The sequence below is a fragment of the Choloepus didactylus genome, chromosome 15 (assembly GCF_015220235.1).
Source record: "Choloepus didactylus isolate mChoDid1 chromosome 15, mChoDid1.pri, whole genome shotgun sequence".
Lineage (NCBI taxonomy): Eukaryota > Metazoa > Chordata > Mammalia > Pilosa > Megalonychidae > Choloepus > Choloepus didactylus.
In genome coordinates this window covers 29,484,129-29,510,241 of record NC_051321.1, presented here as the reverse complement: position 1 = coordinate 29,510,241, position 26,113 = coordinate 29,484,129, and the positions used below count along the sequence as shown (strand labels likewise).

General features: G+C 40.9%; 1 protein-coding gene across 6 annotated transcripts in view; it reads right to left on the bottom strand.

Moving 5' to 3' along the window:
• STN1 (STN1 subunit of CST complex) overlaps positions 1 to 24,393 on the bottom strand; it is a 52,970-nt gene extending 28,577 nt beyond the window's left edge. For 3 of the 6 annotated variants that reach the window (XM_037805140.1, XM_037805135.1, XM_037805138.1), the window contains exons 1-4: positions 24,020 to 24,393; positions 23,496 to 23,690; positions 18,009 to 18,104; positions 12,731 to 12,799 (exon numbers count right to left, since the gene is read on the bottom strand). In XM_037805140.1, the coding sequence (XP_037661068.1) occupies positions 12,731 to 12,799; positions 18,009 to 18,104; positions 23,496 to 23,628 (298 nt within the window). In that variant the 5' untranslated portion in view covers positions 23,629 to 23,690; positions 24,020 to 24,393. Of the gene's footprint in view, positions 1 to 12,730; positions 12,800 to 18,008; positions 18,105 to 20,722; positions 20,895 to 23,495; positions 23,691 to 24,019 lie in introns of those variants that run through there. The other 3 variants (XM_037805137.1, XM_037805136.1, XM_037805139.1) reach the window with 3 other exon arrangements.
• Positions 24,394 to 26,113: the final 1,720 nt, after the last annotated feature.

Here is a 26,113-nt window from a genome sequence, read left to right as displayed (position 1 = left end):
AACATAACTTCATATATAACATGATGACAATCATTTTTAGGCTTTCACCTTGTGCTCTTACCTTCTCCTTAAATTCCAGAAGCAATTTCCAATTATGGCTATCCACTGTGATTGTTCATTTATTCATATATCTACTTACTGGTTGTTGATGCACTCCTTGGACACTTTAGGGCCTTAGGACTGTAACTGTGTAACCAAATAAACCCCCTTTATAAAAGCCAATCCATTTCTGGTGTTTTGCATTCCAGCAGCATTAGCAAACTAGAACAGATTTTGGTACCGGAAGTGGGGTGCTTTTGCTGCTGAGTTTGCAAATACCAAACATGTTGGAACGGCTTTTTAAATGGATAAGGGGAAGATTCTGGAAGAATTGTGAGGAGCTTGATAGAAAAAGCCTAAACTGCTTTGAAGAGACTGTTTGTGGAAATATGGACTCTAAAGATACTTCTGATGAGGCCTTGAACAGAAATGATAAATGTGTTGTTGCGAACTGGAAGAAAGGTGATCCTTGTTTTAAAGTGGCAGACAAGTTGGCAAAATTGAGTCCTGACGTCAGATGGAAGGAAGAATTTGAAAGCGACAACCTGGAATACTTTGCTGAGGAGATCTCCAGACTAGGTGTAGAGGATGTACCCTGGCTTCTCCTTGCAGCTTATAGTACAATGTGAGTGGAGTGAGATAAACTTAGAACTGAACTCTTGGGTTCAAAGAAACCAGAAGCTGATGGCTTGGAAAATGATGGGCTTCCAGGGCGTGGAATCCCAGAAGCTACAGCCCAACATGAAGATACAACCAGACATGGAACCCTGCCACCATTTCAGTACAAGCCAAGATTGGAAAAGGAGTTAAGCAGAAAGATTTGTGGGATGAATGTATTTTGTATATGGAAAGATGTCATTTTGGGTCCGGGGGTGGAATGTGCCAGTTTAAATATATTATGTCCCCCCAAACGCCATTATCTTTGATGTAATCTTGTGTGGGCAGACCTATCAATGTTAATTAGATTGTAATTCTTTGAGTATGTCCATGGAGATGTGCCCCACCCAACTGTGGGTGATGACTTTGGTTGGATAATTTCCATGGAGGTGTTGCCCCACCTATTCAGGGTGGGTCTGAATTAAATTGCTGGAGCCATATAAATGAACTGATAAACAGAAGGAACTCAGTGCAGCTGAGAGTGACATTCTGAAGAGGAGCTGCAGCCAAGAAGGACACTTTGAAGAATGCACAGAAGCTGAGAGAGTAGCTGCAGATGAGAGACAGTTTAAAGATGGCCGTTGAAAGCAGACTCTTACTCTGGAGAAGCTAAGAGAAGACAAACACCCCAAGAGCAACTAAGTGTGACATTTTTGAGGAACTGCAGTCTAGAGAGGAACATCCTGAGAGAAAGCCATTTTGAAACCAGAACTTTGGAGCAGACGCCAGCCACTTGCCTTCCCAGCTAACAGAGGTTTTCCGGACGCCATTGGCCATCCTCCAGTGAAGGTACCCGATTGTTGATGTGTTACCTTGGACACTTTATGGCCTTAAGACTGTAACTGTGTAACCAAATAAACCCCCTTTATAAAAGCCAATCCATTTCTGGTGTTTTGAGTTCTGGCAGCATTAGCAAACTAGAACACTGGTATTTAAAAATCTCACTCTCAGTATTTTTTAATCTAAAAGATTACCAAGTATAAAGAAATATATAATATTCATGAGGCCATTTCCAGATAAAAGTTAATTCTGAAAATTCAACTACAGCCCATAGGCCAAATCTGGCCCAGAGCCTGTTTTTGTACAAAAAAGTTTTATTGCAACATAGCCATGCCCAATTGTTTATGTATTGTCCCTTGCTTCTTACATGCTACAACAGCAGTGTTGAATGGCTGAGATGCAGATATGGCCTGCAAAGCCAAAATATTTACCATCTGGCCCTTTACAGAAAGTTTACCAGCCCTCACTCTGAAACAAAAATGCATCCTCAAACTATACTTTCTGATTGAAGATTATAACATAAATCTGCAAATTATTTTAATAATCTAGAAATATGAAAATTCACATCTGATTATTTTATAGGTTTATTTCTTGCATATGATATATCTATATAAAATCTATTGTCTCCTTAATTTTGTCTTTTGACTACAAAGCTTCCTAGGCAAGTCACTGCTGCTGATTTAAATTTTCCCAAATTAAGAAATGGGAATATTGAGAGGCGGGCAAGATAGTGGCATAGAGAGGAGTGGAATTTAGTTAGTCCTCTAGAGCAACTAGCAAATAGCCAGGAACAACTAGTAAATAGTCTGGAACAACTGCTGGGGACAACCATGGCTGGCCACACATCGAACACCAGCCTGGAGCTGGTGGAATGGCTGAGATCGCAGCATAAAAGCTGCAAGTAAAAACTGCAGCACCATGCTGGGAACCCCCCCCAGCCCAAGGTGCTGAGCTGCAAAACCTTGCTGTGGGAGAAAGCAGCATTCCCAGAGCAAGGGAATATAGCTCAACCTAGCTCCAACTGGGGTTTTAATTAACAAATGTGGACTGCTGAATGAATACAAGCTACAAACACAGACAAACCCCCAACAGGCAGCAAAGTGCCGTGAGGTTGCTCCCAGTTGAGAGGAGGTGGGGCTGAGGGGAAAAAAATAGAGGCTTTTGGAGATGACTGTACTTAGAATACTTGAAAAAGCCTGTGTCCCAGGAAAAGGAGCACAGAAGACCGGGCACTATCTAGCTGACAGGCAAAATTTGGGGGCCAGAGATTGGCTCTGAAAAGGGGCTTTCTTTCCCTTTTTTTCTCTCTTAATCTAAGTGGCTCAGTGAAGAAAGCCTTAGGCATTTTCAGCTCTCAGCTCTGTGACCCAGGCAGGGGTGGAGTTAACAGAGTCATAGAGACAAAGGAGTAATTCAAGTGCAGAAGATAACTACCTAGGGGGTGTATCTTCCCTAAGAGGAGGGAAGAGAATTGGGTTTTTTTTTTTTCCTCTGACTCTTTACCTTTTTACAACTTCAATAGCCTCCTGGCAAGGGTGGAATTAAAATTGTTGGAGAATAACTATCCAGACAATAGCTGAAAGCACTAGGCAAGGCTTGGGGGCTGAGGAAGAGCCTTAAAAAGGGATTTCTTTTTTTTTCTTTTCCTTCCTCTTTTTTTTTTTTTTTTTTTTAAATAACTATTCCAAGTAGCTCTTTACAGAGAGCTGGGCTCCAGGAAGAAGGAGCACATAGAAGCAGGTACCCATTCTTTGGCTCCAAAAGTCTTGTTTTTTTTTTACATTTTGTCCCTTTTCTATTCTCCCTCTTTGACTCCTTATCTTTTTACATTTCAGTAGCCCCCTGGCAAGGGCAGAATTAAAGCTGTTGGAGAGTAACCATCCAGACAATAGCCTAAGTTGCTAGGCAAGGCTTGAAGGCCAGGCAAGAGCCTTAAAAAGGGATTTCTTTTTTTTTTTTAAATAACTATTCTAAGTAGCTCTTTATAGAAAGCGTGGTCCAGCTCAGCTAGCAGCCCTCCTTCAAAGAACACAGAAACCAGCTTATATCAGCCACGCCCCCAACACGGACAGAATCAGCCAGAAAACTAAAGGCACTGCACCTCTTTACACTGGTGGGGGAGCTGCAGGCTGGCGAGTACCACCTGCAGGACAGGATAGGAAAACCATAGAGTCTAAAGGCCTCATGGGAGGGTCTCATTCTCAGGGAAACTCCATATCCTCCTCCCAAGACCTGGGCCTCTCTGGACTGGGAAAACCTGACTGGGGTTGACCATATCTGAGGAGACCCTCTCACAAAAAGGCTACATAGAGGCAGGGCAAGAAACAGAAAAACAAGAGGTGAAACATCTGATCAACTAAATAGAACTTAAGTTAGAGACCTAGAATAAGTTGAACTGAACATCAAAGGATAGAGAACAAAGCTAACCAACAAGAAAACCCTAGGTAAAAGAGTGGACACAAGCTCCAGAATAAACTAATCAAGAAAATCAGATGCCTAGACAGCTTAAGTAATGAATCATACTAGGAAACACAAAAATATGGACCAGCCAAAGGAACAAACTAGTAGTCCAACCGAGATACAGCAGTTGAGATAACTAATCCTAAATCAATTCAATGAACTGAGGGAAGAACTAATTAAAGATGTCCAAATAAATCTTCTAAATCAATTCAAAAATCAACTCAATGAACTGGGGGAAGATATGGCAAGAGAGATGAAGGATATAAAGAAGACACTGGATGACCATAAAGAAGAATTCGTAGGCTTGAAAAAACAAATGGCAGAACTTATGGGAATGAAAAGCACAACAGAAGAGATGAAAAACACAATAGAGGGATACAACAGTAGATTTGAACAGGCAGAAGAAAGGATCAGTGAACTGGAAGACAAGACATTTGAATTCATAAACACAAAAGAACAGATGGTGAAAAGAATGGAAAAATATGAGCAAGGTCTTAGGGAGCTGAATGACAACATGAAGCGCACAAATATACATGTTATGGATGTCCCAGAAGAAGAGAAGGGAAAAGGGGCAGAAAGAATAATAGAATAAATATTCACTGAAAATCCCCAACTCTTATGAAAGACAGAAAATTACGGATTCAAGAAGTACAGCATACCCCAAACAGAACAGATCCCAGTAGACCTACTTCAAGACACTTACTGATCAGATTGTCTAATATCAAAGAAAAGAGAATTCTGAAAGCAGCAAGAGAAAAGCAATCCACCTTATACAAGGGAAGCTTGATAAGACTATGTACAGATTTCTCTGCAGAAACCATGGAGGCAAGAAGACAGTGGTATGAAATATTTAAGATACTGAAAGAGAAAAACTGTCAACCAAGAATTCTATATCTGGCAAAACTGTCCTTCAAATATGAGGGAGAGATTAAAATATTTTCAGACAAACAGACACTGAGAGAGTTTGTGAATAAGAGACTGGCACATACAAGAAATACTAAAGGGAGTGCTACAGGCTGATAGAAAAGACAGGAGAGAGAGGTTTGGAAAAGAATGTAGAAATGAAGATTATCAGGAAGGGTAAAAGGGGAGAGAGAGAAAAAATAAGATATGATATATAAAACCCAAAAGACGAAATGGTAGAAGTACTGCCCTTACAGCAATAACACTAAATGTTAATGGACTAAACTCCTCAATAAAAAGACATAGACTGGCAGAATGGATTGAAAAACAGGACCCATCAATATGCTGTCTACAAGAAACTCACTTTAGACACAAAGACAAACATAGGCTGAAAGTGAAAGGTTGGAAAAAGATATTTCACACAAATGACAAGAAAAAAGTGGGAGTAGCTATATTAATATCAGACAAATTAGACTTCAAAAGTAAAACAATTAAAAGAAACAAAGAAGGACACTACATATTAATAAAAGGGTCAATTCATCAAGAAAACATAACAATCATAATATTTATGCACCAAGCCAGAGTGCCCCAAAATTCATGAGGCAAACACAGAGAGCACTGAAAGGGGAAGTAGATACCACTATAATAATCGTTGGAGACTTCAATACACTGCTGTCATCAATGGATAGAACATCTAGACAGAGGATCAATAAGGAAACGGAGATGTTGAATTGTATGATAAATGAACTAGACTTGACGTCTATAGAACACTACATCCCACAAAAGCAGGATGATGGTAGCACAATATTGTAAGTACCCTGAACAAAGATGTCTGTGAGTGAAACTTAGAGGGGTGGGCTAGGGGCATGTATGACACTGGAGGTACAGGTAGACGATAGGAACTGGGACTGTGTGACTTGGCAAAAGCTGGAGTGGTCAATGATTGTGTGATTAAATTTACAAATGTGGGAATGTTTTTACATGTGGGAGAACAAATGAAGGTCAACCATGCAAAGTGTTGAAAAAGGGATGGTATTAAGCAAAAAATATAATCAAAGCAAACACATCTGTGGTCAACAGTAACATTGTAATATGCTTCCATTAAATGTAACAAAGGCAATATACCAAAGCTAAATGTGTATGAGAGGGGGATAGATATAAGGAGGACATATGGAATTCTTGGTAGTGGTATTGTTGTCTGATCTAACTATTACATTGTATTGTATGATATGTTATTTTTCTTTTTATTATCTTTTTTATTATTTGTTTAAAAAATCACTTATTTTGTAGTAATCAATATGCTCAAGTGCTGACTGTGGTGATAAATGCACAACTATATGATGATACCGTAAACAACTGATTGTACACTGTGGATAATTATACGATATATGAATATATCTCTATAAAATTGTAGGAAAAATATAAATAGGGATAAAAGTGCTGGAGAAAACATGGAGAGAGGGATGTACCTATTTACTGTTGTAGCGTTTCTGGAGGACAGTGTGATGGTTCCACAAGAAGCTAAGTATGTGGGTGCCATAAGGTCCTGCAACCTCATTATGGGGCATATGCTTGGAAGATCTGAGACATTTGCACACTGGTGTTTATGGAGGCAGTATTCATGATTTGCAATGGATGGAGGTGGCCTAAGGGTACATCAACTGAGGAACAGAATGGTGAACTGTGGAGTATGCATACAATGGAATATTGAGCAACTGTGAAAAGGAATGAAGCTGTGAGACATGCAAAGAGGTGAATGGATCCTGTAGACAGCATTGTGAGTGAAGTACGCCAGAAACAAAGTCAAACACTATAATGCCTCACCAATATGGACTAACTACAATGTGTAAACTCATAATTGAATCTTAGAGCACAGCTTATCAGGGGAATGCTTATTGTAATGGTCCCTAGACTGTAAGCTCTTACAGCAGTCACAACTATTCCTGAATTGTAATGGCTATCTCCAAATTCTGAGATGCTGATCCCTTTGTGTACAACCTGATCAGTCTCTGTAACTTTGGGTATCTGTGTGACACCTGAGGCTTAGAGCTAGAGCTCAACAGATATGAACGTCACTATTAGCACATACAGCAACTGTTTAAAAAGCTGAAAAAGAGTCTAGACTTCAATTAGAGATATGAATGAAGCAGATCTGGTTAGGACTAGGGCAAACTGGGCCAAAGGGTAAAGGACGATACTGTGTTTTAAAACTTCAACTTCCATGTGAGACCAAGGGAAGAGATGGTTATCTTGAGCACGATCTATAGTTTCTGTAGTACACTCAAAAATTTAACTTGCACAGTCAGCTTGTTCAAACACCATAATTACATGGAACTTTGAACAGGAAGTGCGATCTGGTAGGTTTGCACAGGTTAGTGTGAAATAGTGACACATCCCAGAGTAATTCAGGCAGAGAATAAAAATATATATGCAGGGCCCGCCTGAGAAGCTGGGGGACAATGCAGAAATGTTGGACTTCCTCACTTGGGTTGTTGCTGGTGTTCTCATAAACATTGAGGACTGACGGTTTGGTATGCCAAGCCCTCTATTTTGGGGTTTGCCCTTGTGAGCCTCGTTGCTGCGAAGGAGAGGCTAAACCTACTTATAATTGTGCCTAAGAGTCTCCCCCTGAGTGCCTCTTTGTTGCTCAGATGTGGCCCTTTGTCTCTAGCTAAGCCAGTTTGGCAGGTGAATTCAGTGCCCTCCTCCCTACGTGGGACCTGACTCCCAGGGGTGGAAGTCTCCCTGGCAATGCAGGATATGACTCCTGGGATGAATCTGGACCTGGCCTTGTGGGATTGATTACCTCTTCTTGACCAAAAGGGGGAAGCAGAATGAAACAAAATAAAGTTTCAGTGGATGAGAGATTTCAGATGGAGTCGAGAGGTCATTCTGGTGGGCATTCTTATGTACTATATAGATATCCCTTTCTAGGTTTTAGTGAATTGGAACAGCTAGAAGTAAATACCTGAAACTATCAAACTCCAACCCAGTTGCCTTGACTCTTGAAGATGACTGTATAACTATGTAGCTTACAAGGGGTGACAGTGTGATGTTCAAAAAATGGATTGGGGTGATGAAGACACAACTACCAAAAGGAGCCGAGAGGTCACTCTGGTGGGCACTCTTACGTACAATATAGACAAACCTTTTTAGGTTCTAATGAATTGGAATAGCTAGCAGTAAATACCTGAAACTATCAAACTACAACCCAGAACCCATGAATTTTGATGACGAGTGTATAAAAATGTAGCTTATGAAGGGTGACAGTGTGATCGGGAAAGCCATATGGACCACACTCCCCTTTGTCTAGTTTATGGATGGATGAGTAGAAAAATGGGGGAAGAAAAAAAACAAACAAAAAAAGCACCCAGTGCTCTTTTTTACTTTAATTGTTCTTTTTCACTTTAATTTTTATTCTTATTATTTTTTGTGTGTATGGAAATGAAAATGTCAAAAATTAATTTTGGTGATGAATGCACAACTGTATAATGGTACTGTAAGCAATTGAATGTATGCTTTGTTTTGTATGACTGCATGGTATGTGAATATATCTCAATAAAACTGAATTTAAAAAAAAGAAATGGGAATATCAAAGTTGTATGAAACTGATGGCTAAATTCTAAATGTAAGTACATCAGAAAGTAAGCAAATAAGCATAATACTGGTTAGTAAGATCAAAGCAGGAAGTTGAGATCCTGATGGGCAATGAGGAAAAGAAAAGAAAACACTCCAAGTGTTAAAAATTCTCACCACATATAACACAAGGAGAAGAAAACAGATATTAGATATTGTAGCCTGCAACATTTACTGAATACCCCTGCCATGCACGGTATCATACTACCTATGTTGTAGAACAGAGAAAAACAAGGTCCCAGTTTCTGTAGCTTCTCTAGAGCTAAAAATGATCACTAATATTACATGATATTTTGTTACTATTAAAAACTTAAGCAACTTAAAAAAGAACCTAAGAACTGTTAAAACGTAAGCAAGTGGAAAGAGAAACTAAGATGGCGGCTGAGTGAGACAGGGCAAAAAAACACCTCCGTGAAAAACACTAGATAAAAACCAGAAAGTGACCCAGAATACCGGTTACAGCAATGCGCCAGCTGGACAAGGTCTGCTAGTACCACAGGGGCCGTATACTTGGTGAAACTGGGAGTCTGCATTCTGAAACAAGTGAGTAAGCTGGCTGGAAGACCCACAGCCATGTGGCGTTGTGGGGAAGCCAGGGGTTGGCGTTTGGAGACAGACTGGCTCTTTTAAAAAAAAAAAGGGAAAAACCCAGGAGCGGCTGCAGTTGTGGGAGTGGGAACCACGCAGTAAAACACAGAAAGAGGGGGCTGGGCCGGCCTCTCGGTGTCTGGCCTGGAGGACAGTCCACTGCAGATACCCTCGGGGCTGGGGGAATGGAGAGGAGAGCCGGAAGCTGAAAGAAACCCCGCAGTTCACAGCTGGTTTCCCGGAGGGCTGGATAAACTCCTGCCCGGGGCTGTGCCCACAGCCCAGAGCCCCGCCAGCTGTCCTGGAGCTGGGAAGGAGGAACTGTGTGAGGAGCGGGGGGTTGAGACGCCCCCGTTCGGCCATCTTTGCATCAAGCTGAGAGCGCCCCTGCACGGCCCGGCGGCCCAAGGCTTCCCTTGAGGGACAGTGCGCACTTGTGACGTAGCACGGCATTCCCTCGGCAGAGGTCCTGGAGGATCACAGCTGGGAGGAGGGACCCGCTCGGAGAACCCAGGGACACTACGCCAAGTCCGGTGGTTTGTGGGACAGTGAGAGAGAGGGTCTGGGGCTGAAATGAAATGAAGGCTTAGACTCTTGCGGCGGCCTTGAATCTCCGGGAACCAGGGGGATTTGAACATTAAAGCTGCCCTTCCTCCCTGGCCCCCGTACACACATCCCACATTCAGGGCGGATGGCTCCAGCAACACACCCAAACTGAGTTCTCCAACTGAACCCCACAAGAATCATTTCCCCACACACCACGGGAACAAGGGTGAGAACTGACTTGAGGGGTATAGGTGACTCACAGATGCCATCTGCTGGTTAGTTAGAGAAAGTGTACATCACCAAACTGTGTTTCTGAAAACTTAGATTGGTATCTTTTTTTTTTACAACTTGAAAGAACCCTATCAAGCAAAGCAAATGCCAAGAGGCCGAAAACAACAGAAAATCTTAATGCTATGATAAAACCAGACTATATGGAGAATCCAACTCCAAACACACAAATCAAGATATCAGAAGAGACTCAGTACTTGGCACAATTAATCAAAGAACTACAATCGAGGAATGAAAACATGGCAAAGGATTTAAAGGACATCAAGAAGACCATGGCCCAGGATATAAGCAACATAAAGAAGACCCTAGAAGAGCATAAAGAAGACATTGCAAGAATAAATAAAAAAACAGAAGATCTTATGGAAATAAAAGAAACTGTTCGCCAAATTAAAAAGACTCTGGATATTCACAATACAAGATTAGAAGAAGTTGAACAATGTCTCAGTGTCCTAGAAGTCCACAGAACAGAAAATGAAAGAACAAAAGAAAGAATGGAGAAAAAAATCAAAAAAATCGAAATGGATCTCAGGGATTGTAGATAAAATAAAATGTCCAAACTTAAGACTCATTGGTGTCCCAGAAGGGGAAGAGAAGGGTAAAGGTCTAGAAAGAGTATTCAAAGAAATTGTTGGGGAAAACTTCCCCAACCTTCTACACAATATAATTACACAAAGCATAAATGCCCAGCGAACTCCAAATAGAACAAATCCAAATAAACCCACTCTGAGACATATTCTGATCAGACTCTCAAATACTGAAGAGAAGGAGCAAGTTCTGAAAGCAGCAAGAGAAAAGCAATTCAGCACATAAGAAGGAAACAACATAAGACTAAGTTGTGACTACTCAGCGGCCACCATGGAAGCGAGAAGGCAGTGGCATGACATATTTAAAATTCTGAGAGAGAAAAATTTCCAACCAAGAATACTTTATCCAGCAAAACTCTCCAAATTTGAGGGAGAGCTTAAATTTTTCACAGACAAACAAATGCTGAGAGACTTTGCCAATAAAAGACCTGCCCTACTTCAGATTCTAAAAGGAGCCCTACCAACAGAGAAACAAAGAAAGGAGAAAGAGATATAGAGTATTTTAACAGACATATATAGTACCTTACATCTTAAATCACCAGAACACCATTTTTCTCTAGTGATCATGGATCTTTCTCCAGAAGGGACCATAAGCTGGGACATAAAACAAACCTCAATAAATTAAAAAAAAAAAAAATTTGAATATACTCAAAGCACATTCTCCAACCACAATGGAATACAAATAGAAGTCAATAATTTTTGAACTGTAACTCCACTATTTACTTCCTACATGACATAAAACACACAAACTCTAATGACAAATCAGTGGTTTTGAACTCAATGTAAAATATGTAATTTTAGACAACTATATAAAGGTGGGGGAATGGAGGAGTATAAGAACATAGTTTATGTGTCCTATTGAAGTGAAGGTGATATCAAAGAAAAACACGATTGTTATGGATTTAAGAGGTTAATTTTAAGCCCCACAGTAAACACAAAGAAATTATCAGAGAATATAACCATAGAGATGAAAAGTAGAGTATGGGTTAAGAGAAATGGGGGAAGGGGCAATGGGGAGTTAAGAAATGAGTGTAGGGTTGCTGTTTGAGGTGAAGGGAAATTTCTAGTAATGGATGGTGGGAAAGAGCATTACAACATTCTAAATGTGATTAATCCCACTAATGGAAGGCTAGGGAGGGGGTGGAATGGGAAGATTTAGGCTGTATATATGTTTCCACAATTGAAAAAAAAAAGACAGTCTAAATAGATGACAATTGAATGCCAAGGATGAACCTGGATGGGATTGGAGGATGGAGGACAGGAGGCTCAAAGGGACACAGTTGAGACATAAGGAAAAGGAAATATAGAATGTAAGCTTTGTATCATTGTTGAATCTCCTGTACTTCTTAGCTGTGCTTAAAGGGATTGCATAAAAGAATGTTCTTATTCATGGGAAGCGTATATGTGAGTTATAGTGTTTGTTCAAGGGTGTGTGCAGCTAGCTCTCATATGTTCAGAAGACAGAGCAATAGATGATGGATGATAGATAGGGAGGAAGCAAGGGAGGGAGGGAAAGAAACAGCGATGTGACAGCAAGTTAAAGTTGGTGGATTGGGCTATCGGGGGAGGGGGGTCAGGGTATGATGGAATTCTGTGTATGGGGTTAGTATTGTTTCTGCAACTGTTCCTATAACTTTGAATTTATTTCAAAATTAAAAAAAATGTAAGCAAGTAATTCCAAGTGATATTTCAATTAGAGTAAATGTGTTCAATATACAATTTTAAATTTCTTTTTCAATTAACATTATTTACTGGCTACCTTCATATCAGTCTGAGAACTCCTGGTATATTTGTTTGAACACATTAGAAATTGCATAAAATCTGGATCATGCCAGCATAGAAGTCAGTGGCAAACATTAGGAGTAGAAGTCTTCAAAATCTTAGGTCAAGTGATAGGCTTGGCAGAAGGGGGTTCTCACCTGACTGGCAATTAGGCTAGAACACCTTGACTTACATAATAACTGACATGATAAAAATGAATTCCTGAAGCCTCCCAGTATCTTATTACTTTCCTGTGTGATTAGGAGGAAGTGAGCACCAAAGAGATGGAGGGAAAAAAAAAAAAAACCAGCTCCCCCACGGTGTCAGTTTTCAGGTCAGCCAAAGATCTGAGTCCCTCCTTCTAGCTGATCAATGTAATTTACCAGTGCATAAATGTGAAATTTAGCCCTACAGCTGTTCTGATGTGCCACCTTGAGAAAAATCCACTGCTTAGCTGAAAAGTAAAGAAGCATGGCAAATAAAATTACCTGATGAAGATTCAGTATTGTTCAACTTTTTCCAGCAGATGCAGTTTATAACTCCAGTGCTATCATCCACTGCAAGAGAAGCATCAGAGAGAAGAAGAGAGGTTTCTTCCTTGTGAAATTAGCATGTCATCATTGCATTCAGCCATCCTGACAGATGACATTTTTCAATACCCTGGAGAGGTAAATCCCTTCTCAAACTCTCCTTCCTCCTTATAGGAATAATCTCTCACCATACACCAGTACCAACTGCTTGTCTGCACCTGTCAATGCCATACACCAACTCAGTGTACTGTATTCAGCCTTTCACTTACTATACCTCAAGGGTACTAATGATTCTTGTTACCCCTCCCCGCTAAAAATGGAGTCCTCAGGAAGTAAAGTTCAAAACTCCCATGACTACTACCACACAAAACCAGCCTTTCCCTCCTAACTGGAAACAACACAGCACCACCTGGGCTGTGGAAGGAGGCACAGGCAGTCAGGCACAGCTTCCTCTTACCACCGTGTGCTCTTTCACTAGCTTGCTGACTTACCAAGACAAAGCATTCCAAGCTTTTGGGCCTGCGCTTCTCTGCCTAGTCCTTAGCAATGCAGGACATGTAAGAAAAGCAAAGCATGTGATAGAAGGGCAAAGTTTTATTTTTATAATAGAAAACAATTATATCCTGGCCATAAAAATAATACTGATCTGTTTCATTTTATCCATCTTGTAAAAGCTCAAACAATTCCCACTGCACTTGGTTTTGTGACTATAGAGGTATTTGGACCTGATCCTATGGGATAATAGATGTTTTCTTTTTGCTCAATTTCAGATAAACTTAGAACATCATGGGGTTACTGGGTCTATGATTTTTTTAAAAGTCATTAAATAGACTATTATAAAAGCACACGATACAGAAAAGTATCTTAAGGCGAAAATGTTTGCTGGTTGAAATCATGGAGGTAATAATACCTTCATTGAAACGGATGCTGACAAGAATCTTTATATTAAAATAAATCTAGATATATTTTATTAAATATAATCTACGTAAACTTAAGACAAGAAGAAATATGGGTGAATAGTTTTTTTTATTTTGGGTTTACAAATGATGGGGAGATAGCTACCTAAACACTAAAACTATGCAGTAATTTTACAAATTATAGGGCTAATGCCTTAATATTTAAAGAGCTCTTACTAATTAATAAGAAAAAATGGCAAAGAAAAAGAATATGAAGTTTATGAAAGGTATAAAAACGATCAATAAGCATATAAAAATGCTAAATTTACTAGTTATCACAAAAAGCAAATTTAATTCCTCAACTATTAGAATGAAAAATATTAAAAATACTGATCTCTTCATATACTGTTAGCGAGAATGTAAATTAGTAACAAATTTCCAAAGAGCAAGTTTGGGAAACATACATCAAATTTTGAAGTGTATAGTGTGAAATCCCAATACATCCCTAAGTAATTTCGGCAGAGAATAAAAATATATTTGCAGGGTCCCCCTGGGGAACTGGAGAAAATTGCGGAAATGTTGGACTTACCCACCTGGGTTATTACTGATATTCTCACAAACTCTGAGGACTAACAACTTAGTAGGATGAGCCCTCGATCTTGGGGCTTACCCTACAAAGCTTGTTACTACAAAGGAGAGGCTAAGCCTACTTATAATTTCACTTAAGAGTCACCCCCAGAGAACCTCTCTGTTGCTCAGATGTGGCCCTCTCTCTCTTTCTCTCTCTAAGTCCACATGTCAGGTGAACTCACTGCCATCCCCCCTACATGGGACATGACTCCCAGGGGTGTAAATTTCCCTGGCAATATGAGACATGACTCCCAGGGATGAACCTGGACCCAGCATTGCGAGATTGAGAAAATCTTGTTGACCAAAAGGGGGACACATAATGAAACAAAATAAAGTTTCAGTGGCTGAGAGATTTCAAGTGGAGTCAAGAGGTCACTCTGGAGGGCATTCTTATGCACTATATAGATATCCCTCTTTAGTTTTTAGTGTATTGAATAACTAGAAGGAAATAATTGAAACTGTCAAACTGCAACCCAGTAGCCTTGATTCTAGAAGGCAATTGCATAACTATGTAGCTCACATGATGTGACTGTGTTATTGTGAAAACCTGGTGGCTCACACTCCCTTTATCCAATGTATGGACAGATGAGTAGAAAAATGGGGACAAAAACTAAATGAAAAATAGGGTGGGATAGGGAGGATGGAATGTTTTAGGTGTTCTTTTTTACTTTTATTTTTATTTCTTTTGGAATAAGGAAAATGTTCAAAATTTGATTCTAGTGATAAATGCACAACTATATGATGGTACTGCGAATAACTGTACATTGTGGGTGATTGTAGGGTATGCGAATATATCTCGATAAAACAGTATAAAAATTTTTGAACTGTATATATCCTTTGACTTAGCAATTATTTGCAGTTATTTATCCTAACAAGAAAAACAGCAAGACACAAATATACACATTGTGTTTAAGGAGGTTCACTGCAATACTATTTATAATATTTAAAACTGGAAATAAACTAAATGTTTATAAGTATGGAATTGATTAAAGAAATGACAGTGGAATAGCATATGAATATAAAAAGTTGTAATGAAGATCTTTGTTCATTGCTATTAAAAAGTATTCATATCTCATTGTAAAACAGAAATCTAATGTAACAACATAAAATCCAATGTATGTAAAACATAAATAGTGTATTTTGACAGCAATATTTTTAAGATAAGCATTGCTTAATGACAGTTTTTTTTGGAATGTGGGGAAGGAACCCCACATTCAATGTATATACTATCTGTAAGCCAAATTTCAAAAATATTAAGAAGTGAAAGAAATATGCATAATGTTACAAGGAAATAAGGCATATCTAATTTCTTCAGTATTAAGAACTTGACTGTTTTGAGGGATGGTCACCCAAACATTAACAGCTTTTTCTACCTTTACGTACTTCATTAAAATTTTTGTTAGTTTTATATTTTATTCTATAATGAATAAGTATCATGTTAACAAGCAAAAAAATCAATAAAACCTCTTGAGTTTAAAAAACCACATGACATCTTTTAGCAGGCCACTTCTCTGGCTAGTTTAAAATCTTGATTTATAATGGAAAGTAAAAAAATACAGTACATTTGTTCTAGAAAATGTGGTGTCATTCTGGTCCTGACTGTAGCCTGCCAGGATTCTAGGTCTGAGCTGGAGTTGCTGCCAGGTGCTTTGTGCATCCCGGGCAGCACCCCTGAGCCCTCTGATATCCCCTGGCTTGTAACCTTTCCCCGAGGTCTAGCTGCTGAATGCTCTGGAAGAGCAGCATCCCCTGCACTGCTGGGCAGCGTCCTCTCCAGCTGGGGAGCACTGTATCCTCTTCAAGGCCGCTGGGCCACTGGCCTTTTGTTTCTAGTGGGGCTAGTCAACATGAGCAGGAAGCACCCCCAGCACAGGGCTGCAGTGAGTCAGAGGGAGCAGGACTAGACTGCAGGGAGTGGCTGCATGGCATGTGGCCTGAGAGCCAAGCTGGGCCTGAGGACAGCAGGGAGAGAGGCCACTTGAACAGGCCACACAAGAGTTAAAGAGGCAAAGACGTTTTTACTCTTTATTCCTTCAACAGTCAGATGCTTTTAGTTTTCCCTTGGGCCACAGACACTTACTCTAAGGGAAATGTTTATTAGGGAAGAGTCAAAAAACATTGCCTTAATCATTTTATAGTTGGAGAAGGGGTTAAGTGAAGCCCGTTTAGGTCACAGGCCTAATATCTGACCTGGTTTTAAGGCTAATATTCAATTTCTCAAACAGCCTCATTCCTTTGATATGAAAAACAGGTAACTAAAAAACAGATGCAGCTCATCTTTTTGAGGGAGGTGGGCAAGAAGAGAGAGGGATGAGGGGAGAGAAGAATCAAACTAAGTTATATAGAAACTATATAGCAGAGCAGTCAGTAAACAGTACAGTTGGCCCCACAGTCCTCCAGCAGGAATCTTAAACAATTCCTGATCCTTAGTTTTCTTACCTGCAAAATGGAAATAATAGCTATATTTCAAAAGATTAGGGGAAGGATACCATAAATTATGCAGGTAAAAGTGCTTTGTAAAGTAAAAACACCATTATTGCTATCATTGGTATTTGAAGTACTTTTGTGCTACAGGCAATGTGCTCACCCACAGCTGGGTATAATTTAAGAATTTAGTAAATGTTTGTGAACTTGTCTGGAGAAAAACAGGGCCAATATCTTTGGTATCATAAAGCAGAGAAGAAATTTAGTATGGGAGTGCCTGATAAGATCTATTCAGAGTTTAAAAAAGTAAACTGGGAAAAAGAAGAGGGCATGAGAACTCTCATCTCTCACATGTTATTTTATAAGTGGAAGACAATCGTCTTCAGGAAAATTAATATGCACAGAAGAAATGCAATGATATTTTATCTATAAATTATCAATCATGCACGTTCTCTTATTGATTACATAGTTCAATTGCTGTTTATCTTTTCCCCAAGTAGAGGAAGAATACAAATCCAAGGCAAAAAAAAAAAGATAATGTCAACTACAATAAAGATTTGGAAATCAAAATTGATTCACAGAAATCTAGCTTGGCCTCTTAACTACAGATAATCTTGGAATTATACAAGGCAATGTAATAAAACGCCTACATTTAAGTGATTGAAAACAGACAACTGACACTAAAATCACGTTCTAACAATTCACTAGTGTCCAAAATATTGGAACCCTTTATTTAGTTTCTATCATCATGAGGAAAGTGACATTTTGTGATAATGAGTATTTACCTCCCACCACCCCCCACCCCCACTTCCTGAGCACCAAAAGGTGCTTTTTTTAATTGTTAAACTACTCTGGATTTAAACGTTTTAAAATTATTATTCACACTTCCTTTTCTTCTTAAACATAATCTACTTTACATTAATTTCACCTTTTTAAAGGTATCAATACAAACACATAATATCATCCTTTGCACTTTATAGCTATGCCTTCAGGTATAAGGTGTCTTTCCTGACAATAAATGATCTTAGACTGCTTTGCTTTTAATTATTCCACCTCCTAATCCCCCAGAATCCGTCACTCACACAGTATTTATCATTTTGCATTCTAACTGGTCCTTATCTTACACTTAGTCCATGTTGGTGGCTCCAAGAAGCCTCTAAGAGATAACGTGCATGGGCTTATGGGAGTCTCCCAGCTGCTCTGAAAGGCTGGGTTCCTTAAAATTCAACTTTCAGCTATGTATAGTCCTTCTGTACCCACTAAATTTAAGACACAATTGCTCTTACCTCCATAAATGTAGAAAGCATCTTTTTCTTTCACTGCAATTACAGTTCCCAAGACATCTACTTGTTTTATTGGATGTCCATTGTAAAAAAATATACCTGAAATTTTAAAAAAGGGAAAAGTCCATATATCTTATAATTGCATTGTCTGGTTCATCAAATGTTAACTGGGGGTTGGGGAAGGGAGGTAGATGTCAAAAACTAGTGGCATACTGCTTGGTGAAATTCCAGATTTAAGCATCAGTACTTGATGAATGGCAAGCCCCAAGAAATTCAAATATATTTTCTTCAAGGGTCATAAGTAGAAAACTTGGCTTACACTAGTGCAGAAAAAGAAAACCAATGTTGCCTAAAAGATTTGGTTAACTTACTTTCCACTTGTAAAAATTAAAGGTACATACTTATAGAACTCTTACAAGGGGGCTGAAAACAGTCATTACATTATATGACCAAACACTGTATTGTATTTTGAGAGACTGGAAAAAGGAAAGAGAGAGAAACTGTGAGAAAGTTTATTTGGCTTTTTTCTACAAATGCTTTTCTAAGAACCAGTCATTCTTTCTATGAATTGGTATTAGCATTTCCTGTTAAAAAAGGAGAAGATGGTAAGTAGGTTACAAAATGCTACCCTTTGGGGCCAGCCACTTGCAACTGAAAAACTTCCCTTTTTAAAATTCTATCTAAAAAAACTTCACTACAGATGCCAGCAGCCTTTCCACCATGGAGAAACCTAAGAAGGTGCAAGCTGCCCACAGACACACAGAGGCTTTTACTGAATCAAGGATGGGACACACACGGCCAGAAGGACTCCTGGGCATGGTGAGTGAGTCCCTGATTCCAAGCCAAGTCTCAGGGCTGCCCTGGCTACTGCAGTGCTTCCCTCCTATGGCCCCCCAAATCCTAACCTGAACTCCCTATTCTGGCTTTAGCTACTTCCGGATGTTCTACTGTCACCTAAAGATTCCCAATGAAAATCCTTTCAAACCTCTTCTATTTTTCCCCACAACTACTAAATTCTTAACTTCCAGAAACTGGTTAAAAACTTTTAAATGGCAATTTGCTTTTAAATTGCTAAATGAATTATAAACAAAGACACAGTGATAACTTCAGGCATTTGCTCACCTCTTCCCCTCACCACCAGGTCTGGTCAGAGCCTGTTTTCTCCTCATACATGGGGGACCTGTGATCCCCAAACCCTAGCACCCCAGGACTCCCAAGCGGGTCTCTGTTTATGGTTCTCTCATTTCTCTCAGGGGTAAAGGTCCTGGGGACAAGTCACCCATGGCAGAGTCCCTGCTGATAAACAAGGCTGTGAGCCTGAGTATTGCCAGAGAGATCGTAGGCAAATGAGATGTCGTTTACAGAAATAAACATTGGCAAATTCCTCTGGAAGAAGGACATGCTCCCTCCACAGAGGAACACTTCTGAAGATGACTTGGTAGACTGGAGACCATCCCCAGGGCCAATCTTGGGAGTCATGTGCTGAAGACAGCAGGACCACATGAGGGAAGGAGTCTGGGTCTCCCAGTCCCCAGAAAGGAGAGCTCTCCCAGGGTTGGACAGAGACAAACTGGCTCCACAGAAAAACCATGAAATATTATAATGCTGCCAATCCAAACTGACTTCCCCTGAATTCTTACAATTATAATGTAAGTTTCTTAGTTGATACTTTTGGTGAGATCCTGTGGTCTCTACCCCTTGCCTGCCTGCTTTGACCAGACAAACCAAAGAGAGAGAGCAAGAGAGCCTTCAAGGCAGGGAGACTCCTGTGACCTTTGCAGGCCAGATCAGGCTTCGCTGCACAGAAGGGAACTTTTAATAGGTGAATGCGTACACCAAGGGATGTAGGCACAGGAGCCCTCTACTGCTGCGTGCCCCACCATTATGCCCTGACATGCTTGTGTGCAGGGGAGGGGTTATGGCACAGCACTACTTAGGTCCTCTATGCTGTAGGGCTAGATGGTGGGGCCTAGAGTGGCCAGAGCTCATGGGCCTGTGTTCCTTGGCTGGAATCAGATCTTTTCCCTTTCCCAAATGCTCTGTACAACTCTTACCACTTGCTATTTGTGCAGTAAGCAAAGCAAAGCTAGAGAGCCCTGTGTTGTAGAACTTGGCTAGGTCCCCTTCCCCCCCCTGACCAACTGATACTCTGTCCTGGTTGCCTGGCACTTGTCTGCATTAGAGACAGAACCCTCCACAGGGTTCTATGAAGTCAGTCATGGCCCATAGGATCCTGACACCCACAAGCAGAGCTGCAGTGCCCTCTGGAGCCATGGAGGGCCTGCTGTTGGCCACCAAAGTATTTTCCCAGCTGGTCCTGGAACAGCTGTGCGGTGCTCTGCTGTTGTTATATGAATGCTTGAGACAACTCCCTGGTGTCTTTGGGTTTCCCTGGGAGACACTGGTATGTACTGCTATGGTTGTTTTTAATAATAGAGAGTGATCACTGCTTAAGGAGGGACAGTGAAGAGGCCAAAATATTTCTGCTCATGATGAAGAACATCACAGAGTCTGTGAGAAGACTGGCCTGATGACACTAGCCCACAAAGCCTATGAGTTCTCTGTAGTGAAAGCCTGTCCTCTGATGTTACAGACTCTGGGTTGGGCAGCATTCAATAAAAATCTTAACAGCTCTTCACTTGAGAATACAGTAGACCTGGAAAAAACAGAAAAGTGAGCCCCCTAAACATTCATCTCATGGAATGCTGAGGGCTCACCTTCAAAGACAGACATGGTCACTCCAAGAGGCAGCAGAATCCCTCCAACTCCATATGACTGATGCAAAAAAAACATCTTAAAAGCATCTGGGAAGAACACAGAATAACTTCAGAAGAAAGTAAAGGATGGTGTAAATGGCAGTATTCATCTTCAGGAAAGTCTACAAGTGTTTGCCCAAGAAACTGCAAAAAGTATGGGAGCCAGAAGAACAGATAGAAATGCTTGAGCACTCCATGCAAGAATGAAATGAGTTGTGAAGAATAAAGAGAGCCTGATAAAATCTCTGACTGAAACTATGCTGAAGATCATAAATTTTCCTGATATCTTTAGAGAAGATTACATGGATGATGGCAACTTAGAATTAGACAAAAAGAAGGAATGAGAAAATGGTGATAGCCTGGTCTATCAGTTGGTAGTTGATTTAACAAACTCATTGATGTGGTGAACTTCAGTGTTTCTTCCAAAAGGCTTGAAGTAGAAAAACAAGAAATATTGAAGAAAGTATGTGAAGAAAATCAAATGACTCGAGAGCATAAGATCAAAAGAGTCTCCAAAGTGAGCAAGAATCTTTACAGTCTGAAAATCACAGCTTGAATGAGATTGAGAAAGCTTCAGATGAAATTTCAAAATATTGCCTGAGAGCCATCAAAAACATGTTATGCAACTTCAGATAAATTCAATTGAGGAGGAAACTTACTGCTCAAAAAAGGAGAAGAAACTTTGCCAAGTGTAAAGAAACATAAACTTCACATATCAGAAGTGCAGTCTCTACAAGAGGATAGCTGAAGACCTGCGGCCAAGAATTGGAAAGCACCACGTCCTTCTATCAAACCAGATTATCTTTTATGAGAAAAAAAGCTCGAGAAAGAGGGCTGGCAGCTCTGTCAACTGAGAGAAAGCTTAATGAGCTACAAAGGAAAATGATTACAACAGGCAAATATTGGTGAAAATACAGTTAAAGTCCCAGCTTTCCCATGTGGCCCTTTTGCCCCTGCTGTTCAGCATGCAACCCGCAGAGGCCCAAAGGTTTAATCAGCTTTTACTACCTCTGACCCCTGAAAATCTGCAACTACAAGAAAAATGCCTGGATTTCTCTCTTTAAAAGTAATTTTGATTATTCTTATTTTAGTTTAACTACTGTCATTTAACTGATGCTCTTATTGAAGTTTGACTGCAATATAATTTCTAAATGGTATTTTTCAAATAAAGATTTCTTTAATATAATTGTTACGAATTCTTTATACTTCACTGGACCCGCTAGAATTAGATAACATAACTACTGTATTTTGATTGAAGAAAAAAAGTCTAGCATTGGTTTTGTTTAAGATAGTCTTTGGTGTTTAAGTATTAATAAATTTTATAGCAAACACATACACACACTAACCAACAAAAAAGCAAAAACAATAAAACCAATGCTAGTGGCATTTCTCCCTCCTCAGATCCGAACAGGATAGTCTAAAAATCATTCTCTGTCTGGTTGGTGTCTGCTTTAAATATATGAAGTTTGATTTACGAAAACACCTGAAACATTATCACCAGTGAAATGGCAGAGATCACAAGTACCAGTTCTTGGTTTGTTTTGAATAGCATCATAAGATAAGCTCTCACAACAGGCCACTGTCATGCTCTGATACTACCTTGAGCACTTACAGAATCTCTTTAATTGAGACTGACATTTGGTGTGAATTAATTTCCTTCTGAGGAGATGAACTCGGAAGAATACAGACTGCTCTGCAACAGACAACTGTGGAGGAGGTTGGATGTCAAGGAAATTACAGACCTTCCCCAAGGATAATTAGGAAATAAAGGTTTGGTGAACAATCTGTATGAGAGGCTTTATAATAATGTCATCCAGATCTATTTGTATATGGAACTGGAGACACATAAAACCTTGCTTCATTAAAACTGAATAATGCAGATTATTGACTACTTCTGCCTTATACTTTGCAATTCAGAAGACCCTTGACTGGAAATCTTCACTCATTTGGCAAAGAGTTTAAACAAACTTCTCATATAGCACAATATCCACATGAAGATCCACCCATAGGTATGCGAATTATTTAAATCTACTGCCAAACTCTATTTGTTATATTTTTAGGCATGAAGAATCTATATTTAGTAGCCACTATTCTAATAAAAAAATTCTCTAAAGTTTTGTTCTTTCAATTGGTATTTCTTGAGGGGCCTACCACGGGTCAGACACTATTCTAAGAAGTGGGATTACATTGGTGAACAAGGCAGGTTACATACTTTCTCTCAGGAGTTTACAGAATTTGAATCTGATTATTCAAAACACAACAAAGCCCAGAAAAAAAAAAAAAAAAATCAAGCATTGTTAATCCCCACTTTTACACAGAAGAAACCTAAGCTTTACAGATGAGTCACATGCCCAGGTCAGGTAGGATGGCAGTCAGGAAACCCAGCCAGGCCTGGGGATGCCTGGCCCAGTGATCTTCCCACCAATGGTAGGGCCCCCCCCAAAAAACAATTAAGCATTTTAAAGTATGACAGACTCCAAAACCAGATAAAAGTTTCTTTAATACAAATGTTACTCCACCAAGCATATATTTATAAACAAAACAACAAATACTAATGATTTAGAATATTTTAACTTACATATATATTAACTCATTGGAGGGTCCAAGCTTGGTCATTTTCAAAGCCTCCAGCAGCAAAGCCTCTCCTCAAAGCCCCTCCGCCCCAGATTTCTGCAGTTTGGGGAGATGGGTGCATTTGCAGGACAAGCATCCATCCTGCCAACTAACCACATACCTGGCACCTCCCGGGACTCCTTCAAATCTAGGAGATCCCTTATGTAGAGCTTTGCAAAGGCTAGGAACACAGGATCCAAACCCCAACGAAGGGAAGGAGTCTCCTCTTCACTCTTGCTGGATCCAGACTGCATCCGGAAGCGGGACTGTGGCTTCCAGCCAATCCTGAAAGACTCTGCATCACTAGGTCAAGGATCTGCATGCAGACACAAAAATCTGGATGCAGGGCGTTTAACTTGGCGGTTCCCAGCGGGCACCCCAAGTCCAGTGATGGCTAAACCTAGGAGTCAATCGCCCTGCCAAATTTGCACCAAGGGGCTTAAAGAAAGGGGTGACGTTTACATGAGGGCCCGTAAGTTCCTTGTGACTCCCCTGCTGGAATTCCCTCTGTCCCACGGGAGTTTTCTTCTTACCACCTTACAAAGGGCTAAACACTATCTTTACGGGGATATCCACACAGGCGTACCCTACAACCATTTTAATGGGAGGGTGGGTAGGGGTAGGATCGCGCCCTCCTGGCCTTACACGTGTTGGTGGTCTTGGTTTAGTCTTGGTCTGTCCGTCGCCCTGCCCCTGATCCTTAAGTTTTCGTGATGAGACCGAGAAAAAAAGAGTAAAAAGGAAACAAAACATGGACGTACAGGAAGCCCTTTCCGCAGCGCCGCGCCCCGGCCGGCAGCTCCCAGGAGTGCGGACACCAGGCCCTCCCCAGGGCTCGGGGACCGCGGGGCGGGAAGCCCGGAAGCGGCAGAGACCCCGCCCGGCGCGGGAGCGGTTGACCACCGTTATCTTTCGACTTCGGAGTTCCGGCGGGAGTCCCACACCACGCCCCGCGCCGGACTAATCCCGGTCGCCCGGCCCAGGCCTTGCCTTCCTGAGGCCTGTCCCGGCCGTGGTTCCGCCCCGTCCCCTCCCCCCGTCGCTCCGCCCTGGCCGCCCGCCCCTCGCTCCGCCTCACCCTGCCCGCCCCGCGGAGACCGACTCTTTGGCCGCCGGGGCGCGGAGATGGCGGCTCCTTGCTTGAGCTCAGTCGCCGCGGGGCTTCGGCCAGCACACTGGGCCCAAATCGCGGAGGTCTGGGGACCGGCCCTGAAATACCCGCTGTCCCAGTCCCGTCCCTACAAGTCGTCTCACCCACCGCCGCGTTGTTGATGATGGAACCCCTAGCCAGAGGTTGGGAGAAGCTTCGATTACTTTTTCTTTTGTTGTTGCTGACATATTCAACAAATAAACAAACATAGCAGTGCCAAAAGTAGGATTACATTGTGGCATATTTAAAGTGCTTATTTACTCTTTATAAACGATCTATTAACGCACACATGTTAGGATTCTACAGTCATGCTTGGAGACAGTATCTAAATTTGAGCCATTGCCTGAGAGTGAGGACTTGACTTTGTCCATGAACAGCCCTGCATGATGATAACAATAAATTTTGTCCCCTTTCCTCTTTCTTGGTCTGCAATGTGGAATATTGTACACTTAAGAACACTGAAAAACTGGCATTCTGGTAAATCATGGTCACCTTGATGGCACTTGGTCCTCAGCAGTCCTAATTAAAAGTGAGAAAAAGATAGCACATACTACTCCCCTAAATAAATAAATAAATAAGCTTCAACTATTACCTGCAATGGCAAGAAATTTTCCTAATTAACTAGGACTCTGTAAAATGTCAGAAGAACTACCTGCCATCCTGGTTGGCTATTCTTGGGGAAGGAGGGTTGTTGCCAAAGAGATGATTGCTAAACCATTTAGTAGAGAAGGAATTTCAAGCAGCTGGAATGGAAAATGTGTGTAATTAGGACAAGGGCATTTAATTACATGCCCTGCCACTAAAGAAGCTAAAAAACAGAGTCCTTGGAAAAGATTACCATCACTCAGATTCTACTGCAATGAACAGTTGGGTCTGTGGAGTTTAGGATTTAATTAGAAGATACCCTCTCTAATAGGAGGGAGCTCTCCTGAGGAAGCACATCCAACAGTACAGGTGCTTCTGGCTGACCTGTCAGATGGGGAGACACAGGTTGAACAATGTTATCCTGACTGCATGCATCTGCTCCAGGGTGGAGCCCAAGAAGAAAATCAACCCTGGGTGAGTTCAGAGCCTAGATGATTTAAGAATGACCAACCCTCCACTGTCAGGAATAGAGTGCTGGTGGTGGCACACTAGGGGACTCCAAGCTTACTGCCAGCCTTGGTGAAGGCTGTACTCATGTTCTGTAAACCAAAGCTGATTTGCCCCTGATGTCATCAAAGGGAAGAATCCTTGGAATCTAGGGGTGCTCCTTTTTGATCTGAGCTCAAAACATAAAGGAGTAGGCAGTAACTGAAATCCATGTTGAGGTGTAGGAGCAGAATTTCCAAACTGCAGAGATCCTCCAAAAGAGTTTGTGAGGATCCTCTTCCCTGAGGTTTCAATCAGACAGACACCAGGTATCCCAAGCCACTGCCCAGAGGTATATGAATGGGTTCCGGAAGTCTCTGTGAAACACTGGAGAACTTTTCAACATGGGATTCAAAGTAGATACAAAGTATCTTTGGATACAAAGTAGATAGTTCATAGCCCAACAGTTAACATCTAATGCTAGGTACCTCTGCCAGTTTGAATGTATTATGTCCCCC